At 44.2% G+C, this 18,334-nt stretch overlaps 2 protein-coding genes across 5 annotated transcripts in view; one reads left to right on the top strand and one right to left on the bottom strand.

The window, feature by feature from the left end:
- INVS (inversin) overlaps positions 1-1,765 on the top strand; it is a 62,340-nt gene extending 60,575 nt beyond the window's left edge. For both annotated transcript variants that reach the window (XM_035134213.2, XM_035134212.2), the window contains one exon: positions 1,391-1,765. In XM_035134213.2, the coding sequence (XP_034990104.2) occupies positions 1,391-1,524 (134 nt within the window). In that variant the 3' untranslated portion in view covers positions 1,525-1,765. The remainder of the gene's footprint in view (positions 1-1,390) is intronic.
- A 47-nt stretch (positions 1,766-1,812) lies between these two features.
- The window catches only part of TEX10 (testis expressed 10), a 33,034-nt gene continuing 16,512 nt past the window's right edge, over positions 1,813-18,334 (bottom strand). For all 3 annotated transcript variants that reach the window (XM_060282147.1, XM_035134216.2, XM_035134214.2), the window contains 6 exons: positions 17,211-17,299; positions 13,727-13,860; positions 10,852-10,932; positions 8,777-8,958; positions 5,978-6,188; positions 1,813-2,893 (listed from right to left, as the gene is read on the bottom strand). In XM_060282147.1, coding sequence (XP_060138130.1) covers positions 2,780-2,893; positions 5,978-6,188; positions 8,777-8,958; positions 10,852-10,932; positions 13,727-13,860; positions 17,211-17,299 — 811 coding nt within the window. In that variant the 3' untranslated portion in view covers positions 1,813-2,779. The remainder of the gene's footprint in view (positions 2,894-5,977; positions 6,189-8,776; positions 8,959-10,851; positions 10,933-13,726; positions 13,861-17,210; positions 17,300-18,334) is intronic.

Here is an 18,334-nt window from a genome sequence, read left to right as displayed (position 1 = left end):
ATTTCTTTAAAATATGCTGTAGATGGCTACAAATTACAGTGGCATTGTTCCTTATTATTAAATTGTAGTATAGGATATTAATTCATTTTGATGACGCTGAAATGTTGATCTCCCTCCCAGTTAACTTGCTGTGACTGGAGACCTTTGTAATCTCAGAAAGCTTCTTTGTTGTGCCCTCCTGAATATAGCTTGGGGAGTTATCAAGTCTTTTCACCTGCCAACTTTCACACAGCCATCTACGCAAGGCCTTAAAACTTCCTCAAATGTTAATTCAACTTGCGCCCCACCCCCAGTCTCCCCCTCGAGTTTTCCATACAGTCCTATTGTAGGCCTTGCAATTTCACGATGCATTTGCTTTTTCATAACTTGGTGATGAGTAAGACAGTGATAGGTCTTTTGCCCAGTCTGTTAAGAACAGTACTTTCATTCACCAGATGGTGACTCGGGAAACTTTTGCCCTGTCTAATGACAGTACATTTTCCTTTAAGCATGAGGTTTTTCAAAGAAGTTCAGAACTGTCAGGAACCAGAGACCTATAGGGTGTATCTGACATGTTTTAGAGTGAATTTGACTCTACTTGATGTGTGTCGCAGAAGTGATATGAAATCCCTTTAAAAGTAAGGTATCTTGTTGAGAAGTGGAAGAATTCAGTTGATGTGTAAGTGCCAAAGGCAAGGGATAGATACCAATAAAAATCCAACTTAATTGTCTTTTAAACTTCTGCTAAGCTTGATTTGGAACATGCTTTCAAAGCCCAGACCCTGCACATTTAGTGCGAGAATCCTTAGAAGGTAACTCAAGGTTCATAAGAATGTAATAAAAATTACACCTTCTTGGCCTTTAATAGGCTATTCAAGAGGATCTTTTGCAACGAGCTGGTTGGCTATACTTAACTTTAAACATTGAAAACATATGGCTGTGTTTGTTGCATTTCCGATACACTTCTTATTGGGCATGAGAGTAATGACTCTTCAAGTGATAAAAAATTTCAATGTGCAGTGTAACTAATAGTGGTAAACAGAATTATTTTTCTAGAAAAAAGGGTGCTGGAACTCACCATGAATACCCCCCTTGTTCTCTTATAATGGCAATGGCACCACCTTAGAGGTGCTGGAAGTGAGTTTCAGCTGAAAAAAGCCCTTGTGGTAAATAAATGTTCTAAATAAAATTTTGCATATGAGTATTATAATGGTAGTGTTTGAACTAGATAGGCTAACCTAAAGAGCAAGCCGAAATAAACGTAGGTTCCTAAAGAATGGTTTAATGGTTTTTGGTTGGATGAGGCAGATTTAAGTCGCTCTGGTGCTCAATACAAGTTTATTAATGAGAGATATGTCAAGTATTTTCACTCCTCGTTGGCCAAACATACTAATTTGTAGTTGCTTTGCAGAAAATGGATTGCAGTACCTTTGCCTGCTGGAAAACAAAAGGAAAGTTAGACCATTTTCATCCACTATGAAACCTACAACAACAGTAAAAATGAAGCACACCAGATCAAGGCATGAAAGCAAGACTGACCTATAGCATAAGAGGAGAACCTATCGATTATATACGGACATATTAAAAATTTCTTTTAATAGTATTTTCATCATTGTATTCACCCAAGTGATCAAAAACAGTTCCAGATTCTGAAACTTCCACTCTCTCGAAAAACAATAAAATCCATTAAACTTTACATTATTGAAAACTTTCTGCTTACTGAGTGAACTGGCAACAACTACCGCAGAATACTCCCACCGTCACCATATAAATAAAATGAAAAAACACACAACCAATTTCCCCAAGGTTTGAGTAGGATTCCTTTTTTAAAAAAATCAGTAATATACAAGGCCCAAAAGGTTCACACCAGCCTAGCAGCAGAAATCCTCAATGATTTGCTCCTGCCTTCCTTCCTTCCAATAGAAGCAGATCTGAACCAACAGTACTCAAGACACCTTGCTCAAAAGTAGTCACAAGTCAGCAGTTCCACGCTGACAGATGAAGCCATTATCTTTTGTCAAACCACTGCATTCACCAAAATATCCAACAGGTTTTGCAGCTCTCTGCTAGTTTGGACAACGCTGTCTTGAACTTTATTATGAACTATGAAAATGAGCAAGTATGACAAAATCTCAGGCTAATAATAAAAAGATAGTTAAGACACTCCTCAGTTTTATAAGAAAAATAATATGCAAAAGGATTTTTTTTTTTTACTACATACGTCAAGAATAATGTGTTACAAAAGTTGCTGGGGGGGAGCTGGGAGGCCACCCAATGAAACTGGCATTTTTCCACAATCTCTTCATTCACCCTAGCCAACAAAGTGTTCACTCTCCTCCAGAAGCAGCTTTTAAAACTTCCTGCACAGTTCTCTTCTGGCCCTCTGCATCAGCAGCCTCTCTGTGAAAGTTCCTCCCTGCACGCTTATGGGGCAGCTACTATTTGCACTGGAAAGAAATCCCCCTTTGCACCAGCTTCAGACAAGGGATTTCCCTCAGGATCACAGAAGGAGGGGAGGGAAAACTTCCCTTCCAGGCCTGCTGCAATTTCAGAAGTTGTCAGTCTTCCTAGCAGACACTTTCCACCTTTGAAACGCAAAGACACATTTCACATCATGTATAGTTTGGCCCTTAGTGATGGCAGCAAGCTGCTCAGAACCAGCTGCTTTTGAATTTTTGGTACAAATACAGCAAAAGTAGCTTTTTTACGTGAAAAAGTCTTTTTAATGAAATGTAACTTCAATTTCCACAGAAAATTGACATTTTGCACTGAGACCTGCAATCAAATGCAGTTGTTCCCTTTAATATACTGTGTCAGCTGCACCAGATCCTGGGGGATGTGTGGCTAAGTATATATTGTAATAGTAATGGAGGTCTGTCAGCCACTGGTCTTGAGCTTCGCCACTCTTCAATACCTAGAATCAGAAAATAGAGTTACTGCTTGGTGTGTTTCAACATACCCTTGCTTCTGACTTTTACAGTTTTATAGATTTCCTAAATATAACAGTTACAAAAAGAGAGAGAATGATACAAAAACAAAATCCCCCTTGCCTTCCTCTTGGACAAATCAATCTAGTTAAGTTTGCCAGAGTCCAAATCTGTGATTTCGGTAGTTGTCATTCTTCAGGACTATCAGTAAAGTATTTTATAAAAGGATGCCATATTTCAACAAAATTGTCTACATCTTTTATATTATTCAATCCATGTAATCTTTGTTAATTTTTCTGATACAGCAGGGGTGGCCAACTTCCAGGAGACTGCGATCTACTCACAGAGTTAAAAACTGGAAGTGATCTACCCCGGTTTTCTTGAGGTTCAGGTCAAAGTTGTTGAGCTTTTTTTTTACAGAGGGGAAATGCTCCGTTTTAGTGGGGGAAGGGGATTAACCGCTCAACAAAATATTGCTGTGGAAGCAGTCTGCCGAGAGGGGGCGGGGCCAGGTGCTCTTTGGCGAAAGCAAAGGAAAAGGAGCTTGCGATTGACAGCGATCAACCAGTCGATCCCGATCAACCTGTTGGACATCCCTGTGATACAGCAACAGCCCATGCATTCTGATTCCAATGGGAAATAAGGTAAAAGGGTAAAGGACCCCTGGATGGTTAAGTCCAGTCAAAGGTGACTATGGGGTGTGGCGTTCATTTCGCTTCAGGCCAAGGGAGCCAGCGTTTGTCCACAGACAGCTTTCTGGGTCACATGGCCAGCATGACTAAGCTGCTTCTGGCCCAACGGGACACTGACAGAAGCCAAGGCACATGGAAACGTCGTTTGCCTTCCTGCCACAGCGGTACCTATTTATCTACTTGCACTGGTGTGCTTTTGAACTGCTAGGTTGGCAGAAGATGGGACAGAGCAATGGGAGCTCACACCGTCATGGGGATTCAAACTGCCGTTCGGAAAGCCCAAGAGGCTCAGTGGTTTAGACCACAGCGCCACCTGCGTCCCTCCAATGGAAGATACACAGATGTTCCAATCCTTTCCAATTCTGTGCCTCTAGTAGGGGTGCCACTACTAAAAGAAAAGTAATTAGTTCTTTATAACAAAGGTCAGATTGCCCTTCTCTAAAAATAATTAGCAATCCCAAACTTGGGGTGTATTCCACATGTTGACCCAGAATAAAGCTTATTCCTGTAAACACCCTTTGCCAGAAGGGCTTTATGTGAAATGTGGTACCTATACTATTGAAGCCTCTCCAGCTCAATGGTGGGATAGTTTTGCGACTGACTTTTAAGTGTCTTCTGAATACATTTTTTAAGCCAAAAAGCCTGTGTAGCTGCTTAACATTTCTTGATCAGCCAGTCATTTTAATGATTATTTTGAATAGTTTTTATGGTGTTTTATTGTACTTGCATACATTATTGTAAACTACCCTGAAATTCTATACAAGTTCTATACAAGTTGGAAGTATATGAATATTTTTATAAATATCACAATTTCATCTGTTTAGATGCTTTTCGTGAACTAGTGTTTGTTATGGAGAAAGCAATATCACCATTATTTATTTTCTCAAACACAACTTGGAACTCCCATCTCTGAAAATATAAACACTGGGTACAACTTTTCAGGCTCCTCTCATGAAGTAGGCAGGTCAGGGAAGAGAGATTACAGTTACATAAGAATGTAAGAAGAGTCCTGCTGGATCAGGCCTTTGGCCCTTCTGGTCCAGCATCCTGTTTCACAGCGGCCAACCAGATGCGTCTGGGAAACCAGCAGGCAAAATAGGAGCACAAGAGCAACATTTGCCCCTGCCATGGTTTCCAGCAACACAGCTAATTGGAATTACACAAATTAGGCTCTTTCCTGGTGTGCTGTGAAGAATTATTTCGGCTAATCAAAAGTTGCATTTAGTAAATTAAAAGAAAATGATTTTATAAGGCAACAATGTTTCCGAATTGTATCATTGTACTTGGGACACTTCCCTCATTATCCCTTCAGGTGTTATAATGCAAACCGTGTTGGAGGTACTAAAGGTAAAGGGACCCCTGACCATTAGGTCCAGTCATGACCGACTCTGGGGTTGCGCGCTCATCTCGCGTTATTGGCCAAGGGACCCGGCGTACAGCTTCCAGGTCATGTGGCCAGCAAGACAAAGCCGCTTCTGGCAAACCAGAGCAGCACATGGAAACGCCGTTTACCTTCCCGCTATAGCGGTTCCTAAGCAACGGGAGCTCACCCCGTCACAGGGATTCGAACCGCCGACCTTCTGATCAGCAAGCCCTAGGCTCAGTGGTTTAGCCCACAGCGCCACCTGGGTCCCCGTTGGAGGTACTAGGCTCTGCTTATTAAAGGAGAAATAACATTCCACCACTTTTGGTTGCTATTGACCCAAAGCTAACAATTTCATGGAGACAGGTTCACACACATATAAAAGTAACGACCAGCATCTGTTCATTCTAATAGTTCACTCCTTTTATTTTCAAACAGGATGTATTGTATGTGGACACACTGAGCTTTGAAACATGGAAAAAATTCCCTTATAAAGGAGATTCTTCAGATTTGGGGGGCGGGGCGGGGCAACCCTGCTTTTTAAAGAAAAGCAGCAAGGACTAAGGGCTACATATGCACGCTGCTTGTATGCTCCAAGCAGACTTTGGCAGCAGAGCCCTCACCCACTGCAACTGGGAACTGGAAGGACAGCTGCTTGCTCAGCCTTGGGGCCCAGTGGAGCAGGGAGATGTGACTGGAGAATGCACACGCCCCTCAGGTGTGCCTTTCTCAATCTCATCCCAGTTTCTCAGACTGCCCCTTTATACTTTAAACCAGCCTTCCCCAACATGTTATCCAGGCATTTTGGAAGCAATCCCCACCAACCTGAAGACAGCACTGATGGCCAGGAGAAGAAAGGAAAATTAGTCTTTGCTCTCAGAGGGCCCGTTGCTCTTTGCTTGCAAAGAGAAACAGGTCTGCTTCAAGGTATGTTCATCAGGCCAAGGTAAGTTAAACAACCACCAGGGACGCTAAAAACTAGCCTGAGCAACTAGTGATTGGGAATGAGTGCCTACCGTTATATCTTTGACAATCTGTTTCACCAGAAGTTCATTGGTCACCATATGACTTCGAAGCTGTCCGTGTTGCATTAGCAAGCGGAGGAGCTGGGCAAGGACAGGCAATTCCTCCGGACAGACTCTGCTCACTTGAAGACTCTGCAACATCAGCCTCAATACGCGAGGCAAGGCGGTGAGCACGGAAATGCAGCAACTCCACAATGCGTCCCTGTAGAGGAAGAAAGCACAGCCAGAGAGTCTATAAGGGAAACCAAGGGCACAGGAGTTATTTAAGCTCAAATTAACTTTCTCAGCCCACCTCTCTGAAGAACAAAATTAGTACTGTAGACTTGAGTTTCTAGTAAGAAAATGGCACACAAGATAAAATTGACAAAAACCAGTACACTAAAGTTACTTGCAAACCATTTGCACCAATTTGTCACCAGTTATAGTTTATAAAAAATATTTTTAGAATAGTTACCGGTATTAATATTTAACTACATAGTCAATTATATAGTTGTCAGGGGATTGTTGCAGCTACTCTCGAGTAAAGACGCTCCAGTCGGCTCTGTCTTTAAGAGTTTTATTGTGCATATTATTTACAGTGCAGAGATATCAGAAAACATGACTGCCTAGTCTGATTCAGAACCCGGCAATGGCGCTTGTCTGCTTTTGTGCCAGCATAATAGTCTGGGAACCCCGAAACACCGCCCCCTTGCCCTACGTCTGGGTGCATGATCCAACGTGGGCGCCGGAAGGGGCTGCGTTCCTTCTCCCGTCCTTTGGCTGGAGCGTTGCAGAGGCTCCGACACCTTGCTGTGCTGCCCTTCCTCCTCTGGCCAGCTGGGGCTCTGATGCGCCTTGGAGCCCCCTCTCCATTCTGCTCCATTCCTCATTCCCTCCTACTGACCAGCCACTTGCGCTGTCACTGGGCGAAGTGCTGGTCAGGATGACTGGGGGAGGGTCCCTGTAGGGAGTCCCCCTGACAATAGTCAACCATGAATACATTGTGCAAGAAAGAACAGATTAAGAAATTAAAACTGCCTGATATCTAACACGCACACAAGGAGCCGTGACCCAGTTCAAGCTTCCGGCGCTGCAAGTTACAGTAAGATTTCTACCGTTTGGAGAAAGGGTAGTAAATCAAAGAAATCCCAATTGAAGAGGTAACATTCCTGTCTGATTTATCTCTCGCTTACTTAAAAATCAGTTTTGTTTTTAAAAAGGCAGTTTCAGAAGAGCTTACTGGGAAGAACATTCTAGAGCAGGCACCCCCAAACTTCGGCCCTCCAGATGCTTTGGACTACAATTCCCATCTTCTCCGACCACTGGTCCTGTTAGCTAGGGATCATGTGAGTTGTAGTCCCAAAACATCTGGAGGTGCCTATTCTAGAGGGTTAGAAGAGAATTAAAGCAACTAGTTTCTTAGAATGCTGGTATTTGAAATCCAGCCCCCTTTTGGTTCCAAGGGCCAGATCCTCACCAAGATCTGTTCTCACCTGTTGTCACAACAATGTCAGGGGATTGACCGACCACTTTGAAGTGCCAAAGTTAGTACTTCACAGCGCTGCACACAGCGAATCCAGCAGGCTTTGGCTCTCCCGCGTATAAGCTCAAGGGCGGCAGAACCAAAGTGGAGGACTCCCTGGTCCTGAATGGGGTAACTGTGCCTCTGAAGGACCAGGTGCGCAGCCTGGGAGTAATTTTGGACTCACAGCTGTCCATGGAGGTGCATGTCAATTCTGTGTCCAGGGCAGCTGTCTACCAGCTCCATCTGGTACGCAGGCTGAGACCCTACCTGCCCGCAGACTGTCTCGCCAGAGTAGTGCATGCTCTGGTTATCTCCCGCTTGGACTACTGCAATGCGCTCTACGTGGGGCTACCTTTGAAGGTGACCCGGAAACTGCAATTAATCCAGAATGCGGTAGTTAGACTAGTGACTGGGAGTGGCCGCCGGGACCACATAACACCAGTCCTGAGAGATCTACACTGGCTCCCAGTATGCTTCCGAGCACAATTCAAAGTGTTGGTGCTGACCTTTAAAGCCCTAAATGGCCTCGTTCCTGTATACCTGAAGGAGCGTCTCCACCCCCATCATTCAACCCGGACACTGAGATCCAGCACCGAGGGCCTTCTGGCGGTTCCCTCATTGCGAGAAATGAGGTTACACGGAACCAGACAGAGGGCCTTCTTGGTAGTGGCACCCGCCCTGTGGAACGCCCTCCCAGCAGATGTCAAGATAATAAGCAATTATTTTACTTTTAGGAGACAACTGAAGGCAGCCCTGTTTAGGGAAGTTTTAATGTTTGATGCTGTACTGTTTTTAATATTCAGTTGGAAGCCGCCCAGAGTGGCTGGGGAATAAATAATAAATTACCATTATTATTATTATTATTATTATTATTATTATTATTACTTTCTGCAGGCGTTGGATTGGGTGCAGTAGTTTTCTGCAGGGGAACCCCCTTTACACACACCCTTTAAGGCTCCCATGTGTGCACTAGCACCCACATCCCTACCTGCTCCACTGCTGACATCATATATGGCATCAGATGTGGGGCAGGTGGCAGTGTTTGGGGGACATGGCCTTGCAGGCAAAATCTGGACTCCTGGTGGGCAAACTTTAGCACGTGAACCCGTCATAAGGAGCCTGCCAAACTAAACAAGGCAACAGTCTAAATCCCAAAGATTTGTGTGATTGCTGCCGGTATACAGCTGACTTATTCCTCAAGTAAAACAAGCAAATTTCACATGTATTTCTAAAGTGGTTTTTACAGATGCCAATATTTGAGAGAAGTCCTCAAATTAAAAGCTTACCTCTTCTGCATGTGTTCTGTATCTTCTCTCTCTATCGTTAAGAGGAGATAAAGGAGACTGTAACACAAAGACGCTAGGAACTTTGCAAGGTTTTCATTAAGCAGGCACGCTTGATCCAAGAGCTTACTAATGGCACACAAAACGGATCCAGCAGCACTGTCGGGTATTACAGTCAACCCTGCCTAGGAGACAAAACAAATAAATTACCTTTCACCCAGACACTCATTTCTGCCATAGCTGTGCCTCCGCCTGTGTCTAAGAACAATTCTAAAAATAACTTCATTTCCCCCTCAATCTGTTACATTTTACAACCTGCCCTTCCTTTCCTTTTGAGGATTGAGCACATTAATCCCATGAGCTGGCATCTTATTTATTTAGCAACAGCCAAGTGAAACACCTTCCATACTACCTTGTACAGCGGGCTTAAGCTCACGTCACAGATTTAAAATTATACAGCAGAAGAATATTACGTGGGTAGGATGAGCAACAGGCCAGTTTCTGCGTGCTCTAGCCCAGGCATCCCCAAACTGTGGCCCTCCAGATGTTTTGGCCTACAACTCCCATGATGCCTAGCCAACAGGACCAGTGGTCGGGGATGATGGGAATTGTAGTCCAAAACATCTGGAGGGCCGCAGTTTGGGGATGCCTGCTCTAGCCTCTGTCCAGACAAGAAATGTATCTTCAGGGGTTCATGGACACATTGCAGCCAGGCAAAAGCATTTGAAGCGCATAGGCCAGAGAGGAGAGTGGCCTGGCAACAGTTCCAAAGGTCTCTCTAGGCAGATAGGCCTAGAAAACCATGCTTGGGCAGAGCCTGAGAGGGTTCCCACTCACGTGCCTCGGGCGTCAGGTTCAGCAGCAGAGGCATGACAAAGAAATCAGGACCTCAAGCTTCATGTCCATTCTGTTGCTATGGATTCATGGCAAAGTTTTTCACAAAACACTTGTCTAGAGTGGCAGTCCTAATGAAGTGAAATATAGTTCATGAAGGGTTCTGTTATCATTGTCTTTCAGTTTGACTTTGGTAGATGGTTATTATTTTTTTGCGGGGAGAAGGTATAAAGCTGGTTGTCATAAAAACTTGCTAACTTTTAAATAATTAACGCCCTGGTTCACTTTTTCCTCTTCCCTTCCCATTCCTTTTTCCTTTTGTGTTCCATTTTTTTAGAATTTAAACCTGAGGTCAGGAACTGTCTTGTTTTTATCGATCTGTAATCCTTGCAGATGAGGGGGACTGATTCATACTTTTAGAGAAAACAAGTTATAGATAAATTGCTGATGTGCCAAAACTGTTACTTCTTTTAAAACATAAGAAAAAGAAAATATTTAAACTAAGTGTGGCATACTTATGGTTTATTTTTGTCGGGAAGATTAAGGCAGTTAACAAATAGTTTACAGTTCACTGGAGTTAAATAATAATAGCTAACACAAAAAAATATTATGCAAAAGTGACGGCAAATGTTACATTGGTCAGTACAGAATTACCTGGTACTGCTCTATTTTCACTAGTAATTGATTTACTTTAAAGCCCTAAAATGCCCCCAGTTATCTCGAGGATAACATCTTTGTACATATTCCTTCCTGTCCACTCATCAACATCAGAGGTGTTGCACCAGCCAGCTGGTGGGCATGAAGGGAAAGGCCTTTTTGTTGCTCTAGCAAAGCTAGCCCCTCCTCCCCAATGGCTCCATTACTGCTCATGGCCTGTGGCTGTTGCTGGTTTCAAATGATGGCCAACTGATAGTAAAAACAAAACAAAACACCTTGTTGTAATTTGTTCCATTTTTATGACAGTTTGCTGTTGGTCATTTTGAATTTTCCATAAAGAAACATGGGATATAACATTATTAAACACAGTATGAAGACTTTCATTATTGTGATGACATGTTTCTGCAACCGCTTATGAACAGGAAAACTGCTATTATATACTGTTCACAGACTAAGACATGAATAGTGAGTATAACTGCAAGGCCAGAAATGAGCCTAGCAAACACATCTCACATACAGAACTTTTTTTTAATTGGCCACAGTTTCAATCACGAACGATAATTAAATAAATCAGAATTACCACCTACCAGGTATTTGCAAATGCCATTTTGTACAATATCTATGCACTGGCTTCTTGAAGGTATAGTAGACAGGCACTGGGTCACCACCTGTTACAACAGCAACAATATTAATGCCAATATTCACTGTACATCTACATCTTTTTTTCTACGAAGTCATAGTGGATACATGGTCAAAAGTGACATATTCCAGAATTCTAAAAGCTGCATTTAATCATTTCATATAGGTTAAACCAGGCATAGGCAAACTCGGCCCTCCAGATGTTTTGGGACTACAATTCCCATCATCCCTGACCACTGGTCCTGCTAGCTAGGGATCATGGGAGTTGTAGTCCCAAAACATCTGGAGGGTCGAGTTGGCCTATGCCAGGGTTAAACCACTGACCCAGGGGCCAGTTACCATCTCTCAGCCTAACCTACTTCACAGGGTTGTTGTGAGGCTAAAAACGGGGAGGAGGCACAAACACTGTATGCCTTGAACTCCTCAGAAGAAAGGTGGGATGTAAAAGCAAAAACAAACAAGTCAGTCAAGTCCTGCAGTGCTTCCATTTCCTGCTCACACTACAAGACACTCAAATATGACAAACTGAATCAGACACACAGGTGCCTTTTTAATGGTTTTAGAATCCTTCTCACCACCTGAAAGCACCACCAGTGACTCACAGCAAAGGCTAAGAGTTGCTTCCGTCACCCAAGGAAGGGACATGTGGGTTGATTACTTCCCCTGTTCTCTTCCCCTTGTTGACTTCTCCCTCCAGTTGAGTTCTGTGGCTAAGCCTGCGGCAGAAGAAGGCTCTCAACAGTACCAGGTTCAGACAGGGCAAGGCAGTAGGGAAAGGAGGAAGGAACATCAACCAGGACAAAGAAATCTGTGTGAGCCTAACTGAGCTATGTGGATATGGGCAGCCACCATGTATATTATCCAAGGTATGGTAGTGGATGCCATCACACACCACACAAGAGCAACTAGAGTTCTGTTATTTGTTTGTTACGGACACACAGGCTGCATGTACTTGTTGCAGTACTATCCTCCTGAAGGCCACTTCAACCAAGGCATGCATGTCTATTCTTTAGTAGGCACACCTGGCAAATGTGCTTGTTGAAGACCTGGCGGATCTCAGTGATGGAAAGTGGTAGGTGTAGCAGCTGGCAAAAGCATGTGCTGAGCTTCATAGATCAAAGCTATGCAAGATTTAATCCATCTTGCCAGTGCTGCTTGGATTGGGAGACGGGCCAAGAGGGGACAGGATAGAAGAAGCAATCAAGTCACATGTCCTTGCCTTGTGCAAATGGGAGACGAACAACCCATGAATGGATGCGATGCATAGGCAAAGGAAAGAAGAATTCAAACATGCCTTAAACGCTATATTTTGAAATGCTAACGGAACAGAAGTAAAGGATAACATATATTTTTTTCTGTTTTCTGAGGTTAGAACTCTAAAACATTTTGTGCACTGAACGGTGAGTGCTACAGTGAAAATGAAGTGACATAAATAGACAATTCCTTAGAAACCTTATCTTGCAATCTGGAAAGGCAACAAACCTGTAGACATGAAGCCTCGAGGGATAAAGCACTGACAACAGAAGGATCAAATTGCTCTCTGGCTACAGTCAATATTGAGACTACAGATCCAATGCTAATGAAGACGCCCTGCCTGTAATTGGAAAATCACCTCGCTCCCTACTCATAACCCAACTGCCATTTATGCTGACACTTAAAACATTTACTCATCTTACTACCTTCCTTCCGATTTAGAAAATCCCAAAACAGTACAGTTATCTGGTTAAGAACTTAATTTGTTCCGGAGGTCCGTTCTTAACCTGAAGCGCCACTTTAGCTAATGGGCCGCTCCCCCGCCACACGATTTCTGTTCTCATCCTGAAGCAAAGTTCTTAACCTGAGGGTACTATTTCTGGGTTAGTGGAGTCTGTAACCTGAAGCGTTTGTAACCCGAGGTACCATTGTACAGGCGTGTGCTCAAATAAATTATATGGACAATTATTAGTGCCCTATGGTTCTTAAAAAATAAGTTGCAACTGTTGCCACAGCTCTTTTCCCCCCATGTCCTTGAGTGAATTAATATAACCATAAAGTCTTCTGCTCATTCTCTTCAACTCAGCTCACTGAGCATCTAATGCAGGCTTCCCTAACCTGGTGCTTCCCAGATGCTTTGAACGCCGTATCTTGCAGAAAAAACGAAAGACTCTAGTTGGGCTGTCTAGGCCTGCTATGGAGGAACCCCGTTTTCTGAGGCTGACCTTAGGCTTTAGTGAGACTGTAATGAAACCACTGATATTCAGCTTTAGCCACTACACTGGCATCCTTTTTCTCTCACGAGCAACATAGTCAGGGAATAACATACAGATTTTTTTACTCCCTATAGAAAATTTACCACCCATACTGAGCCTACAGACATGCCAGCCTAGGATATTTTAACTCTGAGTTCTCCATGTGTATGGTCTTACCCAGGGGTCCCCAGACTTACCGGCGTTTGGGCCGGTTCCCACCGCGCCGATCGCACGGCGGGCCGGAGGGCGGGGGGAGTGTGCGCCTGTGCGGGCCGGCGGGCGGGGGAGTGCGCGCCCGGGCGCTTACTGGCGCGGTGGCGCGCTTCCCGGGTGGAAAAAGCGCCGAAAATCCGTTGTGTGCATGCGCGTGGGCCTCCCCCGACCCGGAAGTGCACCAGAAATGACTTCTTCCGGGTTGGGAGAGGCCCAAACGCATGCGCAGAAAGGATTTTCGGCGCTTTTTTCCCAACCCGGAAGAGCGCTGTCGCGCTGCGCGCCGTAAGAGCGGGCGGCGGGGGTCGTCGCGGGCCGGATTGGCAGGCTAATTGGGCCGCATCCGGCCCCCGGGCCGTAGTCTGGGGACCCCTGGTCTTACCTCTGTCATTGCCCAGTGATATGAAAACTGGTCCAGATCTGTCAAGTAGATCTGGACCGTGGAGAGCTGTGTTTGGCTTATGTGTGGCCTCCCTCTGATGCTCTGCAGGTTAGTCAGCTCTTCTCGGGAGAAGCCTGGAAAAAGTTGACAGAGAAGCCCGTTAGGAGCAGACCCCAGAGGGAATTACCATTCTGCTATTTTCCATCTATAATAATAAAAAAACTGGTTAACAACTCATTAAAAACATTCTATCCCACAGTTCATATTTGTGAAGTATAAAGGGAAATATACAAGACCTGCTGTCAAAATCAAAATGATGCTTAAACATTTAAACAAACAAATCTTCAAACATAATGAGGAAAGTATGCTAGCAGTATTACACCCTGGACACAATCCGAGTTAAGCACTTACAATCCCCATTGGTTTCCATGAGACAGCATTAAGTATGTGCTTACAATCGCATAGATTTCCATGGTATAATTTAGTAAATAATTAGCTGTAGTCAATCCTTAGAATGACTGGGATAACTACTGCTTAAGTTCCAGCTGGTAGCTTATGCCAGACAAGTATAATTGTTCCACATCCTACTTCTGAGCAGCTGAGCTTCTCGTGCTTTGAAGTATTCCTGTTTCAAAAGCAGTTCATTTGGCTACTGCTTAGGAAGAAGTACCAACTAAAGAACAATGGCGAGAAAAACTGATGAGCTATGCAGAAATGGCAAAATTGACGGACAGACTTCGGGGAAAAGACAACAGTGACTTTGAAAGAGAATGGGAACCATTTATAATATACTTGCAGAAACAAAGGAAGACTATTGCCTTGATGGCAGGATTTAAATAAACGCTCACACCTTTATCAACAAAAATATGTAGAAAATAAATAATATAGTGGATTTTTTTTTTAGAAATAACAGTGTGCAATAGGTGAAAAATAAATCAGAAGTGGAAGTTGGTGGAAGTCCAGGAGGGGTGGGAAGAGGGAATGTAATATGAATGTTAGGGATATGTGATGTTTGTAATAATTGAAAAAGAAACTGGAATCCTATATAATAATGTCCAAGATGTCCCTGCGTCCAAGCTGTCCCGTGTGTCCCTGGGTCACTGCGCATGTGCCCCAGGGATACAGGGATTGGACAGCAGAGACTGCGCGCGCGCACTCTCCCCCCCCTCTGCCTCCTCCAACCGCCGCTCCTGCCGGACACCGCCTCACTGCAGGGCACGTCAGGGAAGCGAGGGTGGAGGCCGGTGAAGGCCTCCTCACAACCCTCCCTGGCCGTGAGGAGCGGCGGTTGGAGGAGGCAGGGGGGGGGAGAGTGTGCGCGTCCTTCCTGTCGGCGGCTGGGGGAGAGGAACGGAGGAGGAGAACGCAGTGCTTTCTCCTCCTCCGTTCCTGTCCCCCTGCCGCCAACAGCAAGGACAGGTCCCAGGGTTCGGAGAAGCGCTGCGCAAGCGCTTCTCCGAACCCTGGGATGTCTCCTTGCTGTCGGCGGCTGCGGGAGAGGAACGGAGGAGGAGAACGCAGCGCTTTCTCCTCCGTTCCTGTCCCCCTGCCGCCGACAGCAAGGACAGGTCCCAGGGTTCGGAGAAGCGCTGCGCAAGCGCTTCTCCGAACCCTGGGATGTCTTCTTCCTGTCGGCGGCTGCGGGAGAGGAACGGAGGAGGAGAACGCAGCGCTTTCTCCTCCTCCGTTCCTGTCCCCCTGCCGCCGACAGCAAGGACAGGTCCCAGGGTTCGGAGAAGCGCTGCGCAAGCGCTTCTCCGAACCCTGGGATGTCTTCCTGTCGGCAGCTGCGGGAGAGGAACGGAGGAGGAGAACGCAGCGCTTTCTCCTCCTCCGTTTCTGTCCCCCTGCCGCCAACAGCAAGGACAGGTCCCAGGGTTCGGAGAAGCGCTGCGCAAGCGCTTCTCCGAACCCTGGGATGTCTCCTTGCTGTCGGCGGTTGCGGGAGAGGAACGGAGGAGGAGAACGCAGCGCTTTCTCCTCCTCCGTTTCTGTCCCCCTGCCGCCAACAGCAAGGACAGGTCCCAGGGTTCGGAGAAGCGCTGCGCAAGCGCTTCTCCGAACCCTGGGATGTCTCCTTGCTGTCGGCGGCTGCGGGAGAGGAACGGAGGAGGAGAACGCAGCGCTTTCTCCTCCTCCGTTCCTGTCCCCCTGCCGCCGACAGCAAGGACAGGTCCCAGGGTTCGGAGAAGCGCTGCACAAGCGCCTCTCCGAACTCCAGGATATTCTAGCGCCCGTTATTAAACGGGCTGCAATACACTAGTAAGGAATAAAAAAATAAGTTTATAAAAAAGGAAGAGCTTCGTAGGGTTTATAGGACGAGTTTCATGTTTCTTTGGATCCTACCTCTGAGGGCCTGGGTGTTATTCAAAACTAGGGGAAATTACTTAACTGAGCCAACTATTCATTACTAATGCTCAGTTTTAATGACTCACTCTCATATTTTGCCATTTTAAAGACAAGTCTGGTCCTAGCCACAACTAATCAGAAGAAAATCCTACTGAATTCAACAGGGCATTTACTACTAGGTAAGTGGATTCACAACCAGACTTCTTAACAATCAGGTTTTAATAGTGAATTAAGCTGGCATTAGAAACAATACTAAGTGGTAGACAAACATAAACCTTCAAACAGATCTGGTGCTAACCTCTATCAGTGGTTTAGGTTTTTTTTTTAAAAAAAGTGTTTCATATTTGAAGCTTTATATAAAAAGATTGTGATTGTGTTGGGCTGCAAGTTAATATTGGTAGATTGTGAAGGTCTGAAGCAAGCCAGGGAACAGTGTGATTAAGAGGAAGGTGTTAATAATATTGGCATACAAGGGTGTGAGAAGAATTACTTGGGCAGTACAGGATTTTGGACACACAAGAAAAAGGATCAAGGACTGATGAGGCTGTTTGGTAGCAAGGAAAGTTTAGGAAACAAAAATAAATTTACTATGACACTGAGGAACTACTGGTCCTCTGTCTCCATAGTCCAGTCAGCTTTTATACATCTGCAAGACTGGTGTATAGAACCATACTGGTGGCAGTTATTTGGGAAGTTCTAGAATACTGCTAGAGTACTGCTGAAACAATGGACTTACCACTGTTACAAAAATCAAAATTTTGGAAGGTAATTGGGAGAACAGAGCAAAAGGATATCCCCCAGCCCTTGTGGAAATAAAACATCTCAAAAGGTCTTAAAACAGAAAACAATGCCAGATAGCTCCAGTGGCGCCCGCAGAGAAACTCCCCAGTGAAAAAAATGAAGGCAACTGAAATCTGACAGCTGGTAGGTAAATAAAGCAGTCACAGACGTGCTTGATCACTCATAATAGTCGCTCCTTAAATTCTCACTTTTATGTTGATGATTAGCCATTGTTTGCACAAGACATTACAGGATGCTAGCCTTCAATCTACTTAATGTGGCATTTTTTTCCTAAATGAAATTCAACAAAATTATGTTTAAATAAAAAAATATATATTAAATTCACACAGATTACCTGTAAGGGTTGAAAACAAGAAGCTGAAGTAATCCAGATCAGTCACTGAGTTGCCTTGCACTGGGTACTTCCATCCCACAAAAGAGGATCTGTTTAATTTTTTTATAAAGGGTTATTAGGATACACGAAAACTCAAGTCTGAACGAGATGTGATGGTAGAGGAGGGGTAGAACCGTTCCACACATGCCTGTCACCTCAGAGCCCTTTTCCCTCACCCAACCGCTAAATATCCAAAATGATATTCCATCCAAAATGAAGGAACACTGCAGAGATAAGCAGAAAAGCAGGCCTTGAAACTTTTTTCAGGTGTTTACTAGGTTTTGTTTTCTACAAAATGAAAGTAAAAATCTAAGTTGGAAAGAATGCAAAAAGCGAGCAAGGGATGTTTATATAATATTTTCAAAGGATCCAACCCATTCTTAATAACCTCGTATTGTAAAAGTGATTTTGAAGCATAAATAAGGGTTAATGGCAATGATATGCATTCTTGAATGAAACGTGAACATCTGAGCTTTCGTTGTATGATTGTGAACCTGCCAAATGGGGAGAAAAAGATGAAATCATGTTGGCAGTCATTCAAAAATTTCTTTAGTCAGGAGGGTAAATGAACTCAAAATATCTTTCTAAATTATACTAAATCTATACCACAGTATATGGACTCTTCTTCATCAAGAAGGAACTAAAAAGTGTGCCAAAATCAGCATCTAAAGAGAAAGTTATGAAAATACACAGGTCCCACTATCCAAACACTCATTCTGCAAAAACCCACTTAACCAAACATGAGACATTAGTACCCAAACTTTGCTATACACACCGCAGAATCAAATATTCAAATAGTTGGACAATTGTGTAGTACTAAAAACAAATTAAAAAATTCATTCCAGTAGCACCTTAGAGACCAACTAAGTTAGTCATTGGTATGAGCTTTCGTGTGCATGCACTTCTTCACATGCACACGAAAGCTCATACCAATGACTAACTTAGTTGGTCTCTAAGGTGCTACTGGAATGAATTTTTTAATTTTGTTTCGACTGTGGCAGACCAACACGGCTACCTACCTGTAACTAAAAACAAATAGCCTTACTTTTTTGTGTTTTGCTGGTCTGTGGCAGCCATTTCACCAG

This window comes from Zootoca vivipara, chromosome 13, assembly GCF_963506605.1.
Source record: "Zootoca vivipara chromosome 13, rZooViv1.1, whole genome shotgun sequence".
Taxonomy (NCBI): domain Eukaryota; kingdom Metazoa; phylum Chordata; class Lepidosauria; order Squamata; family Lacertidae; genus Zootoca; species Zootoca vivipara.
This window is presented reverse-complemented; position numbering and strand designations above follow the sequence as displayed.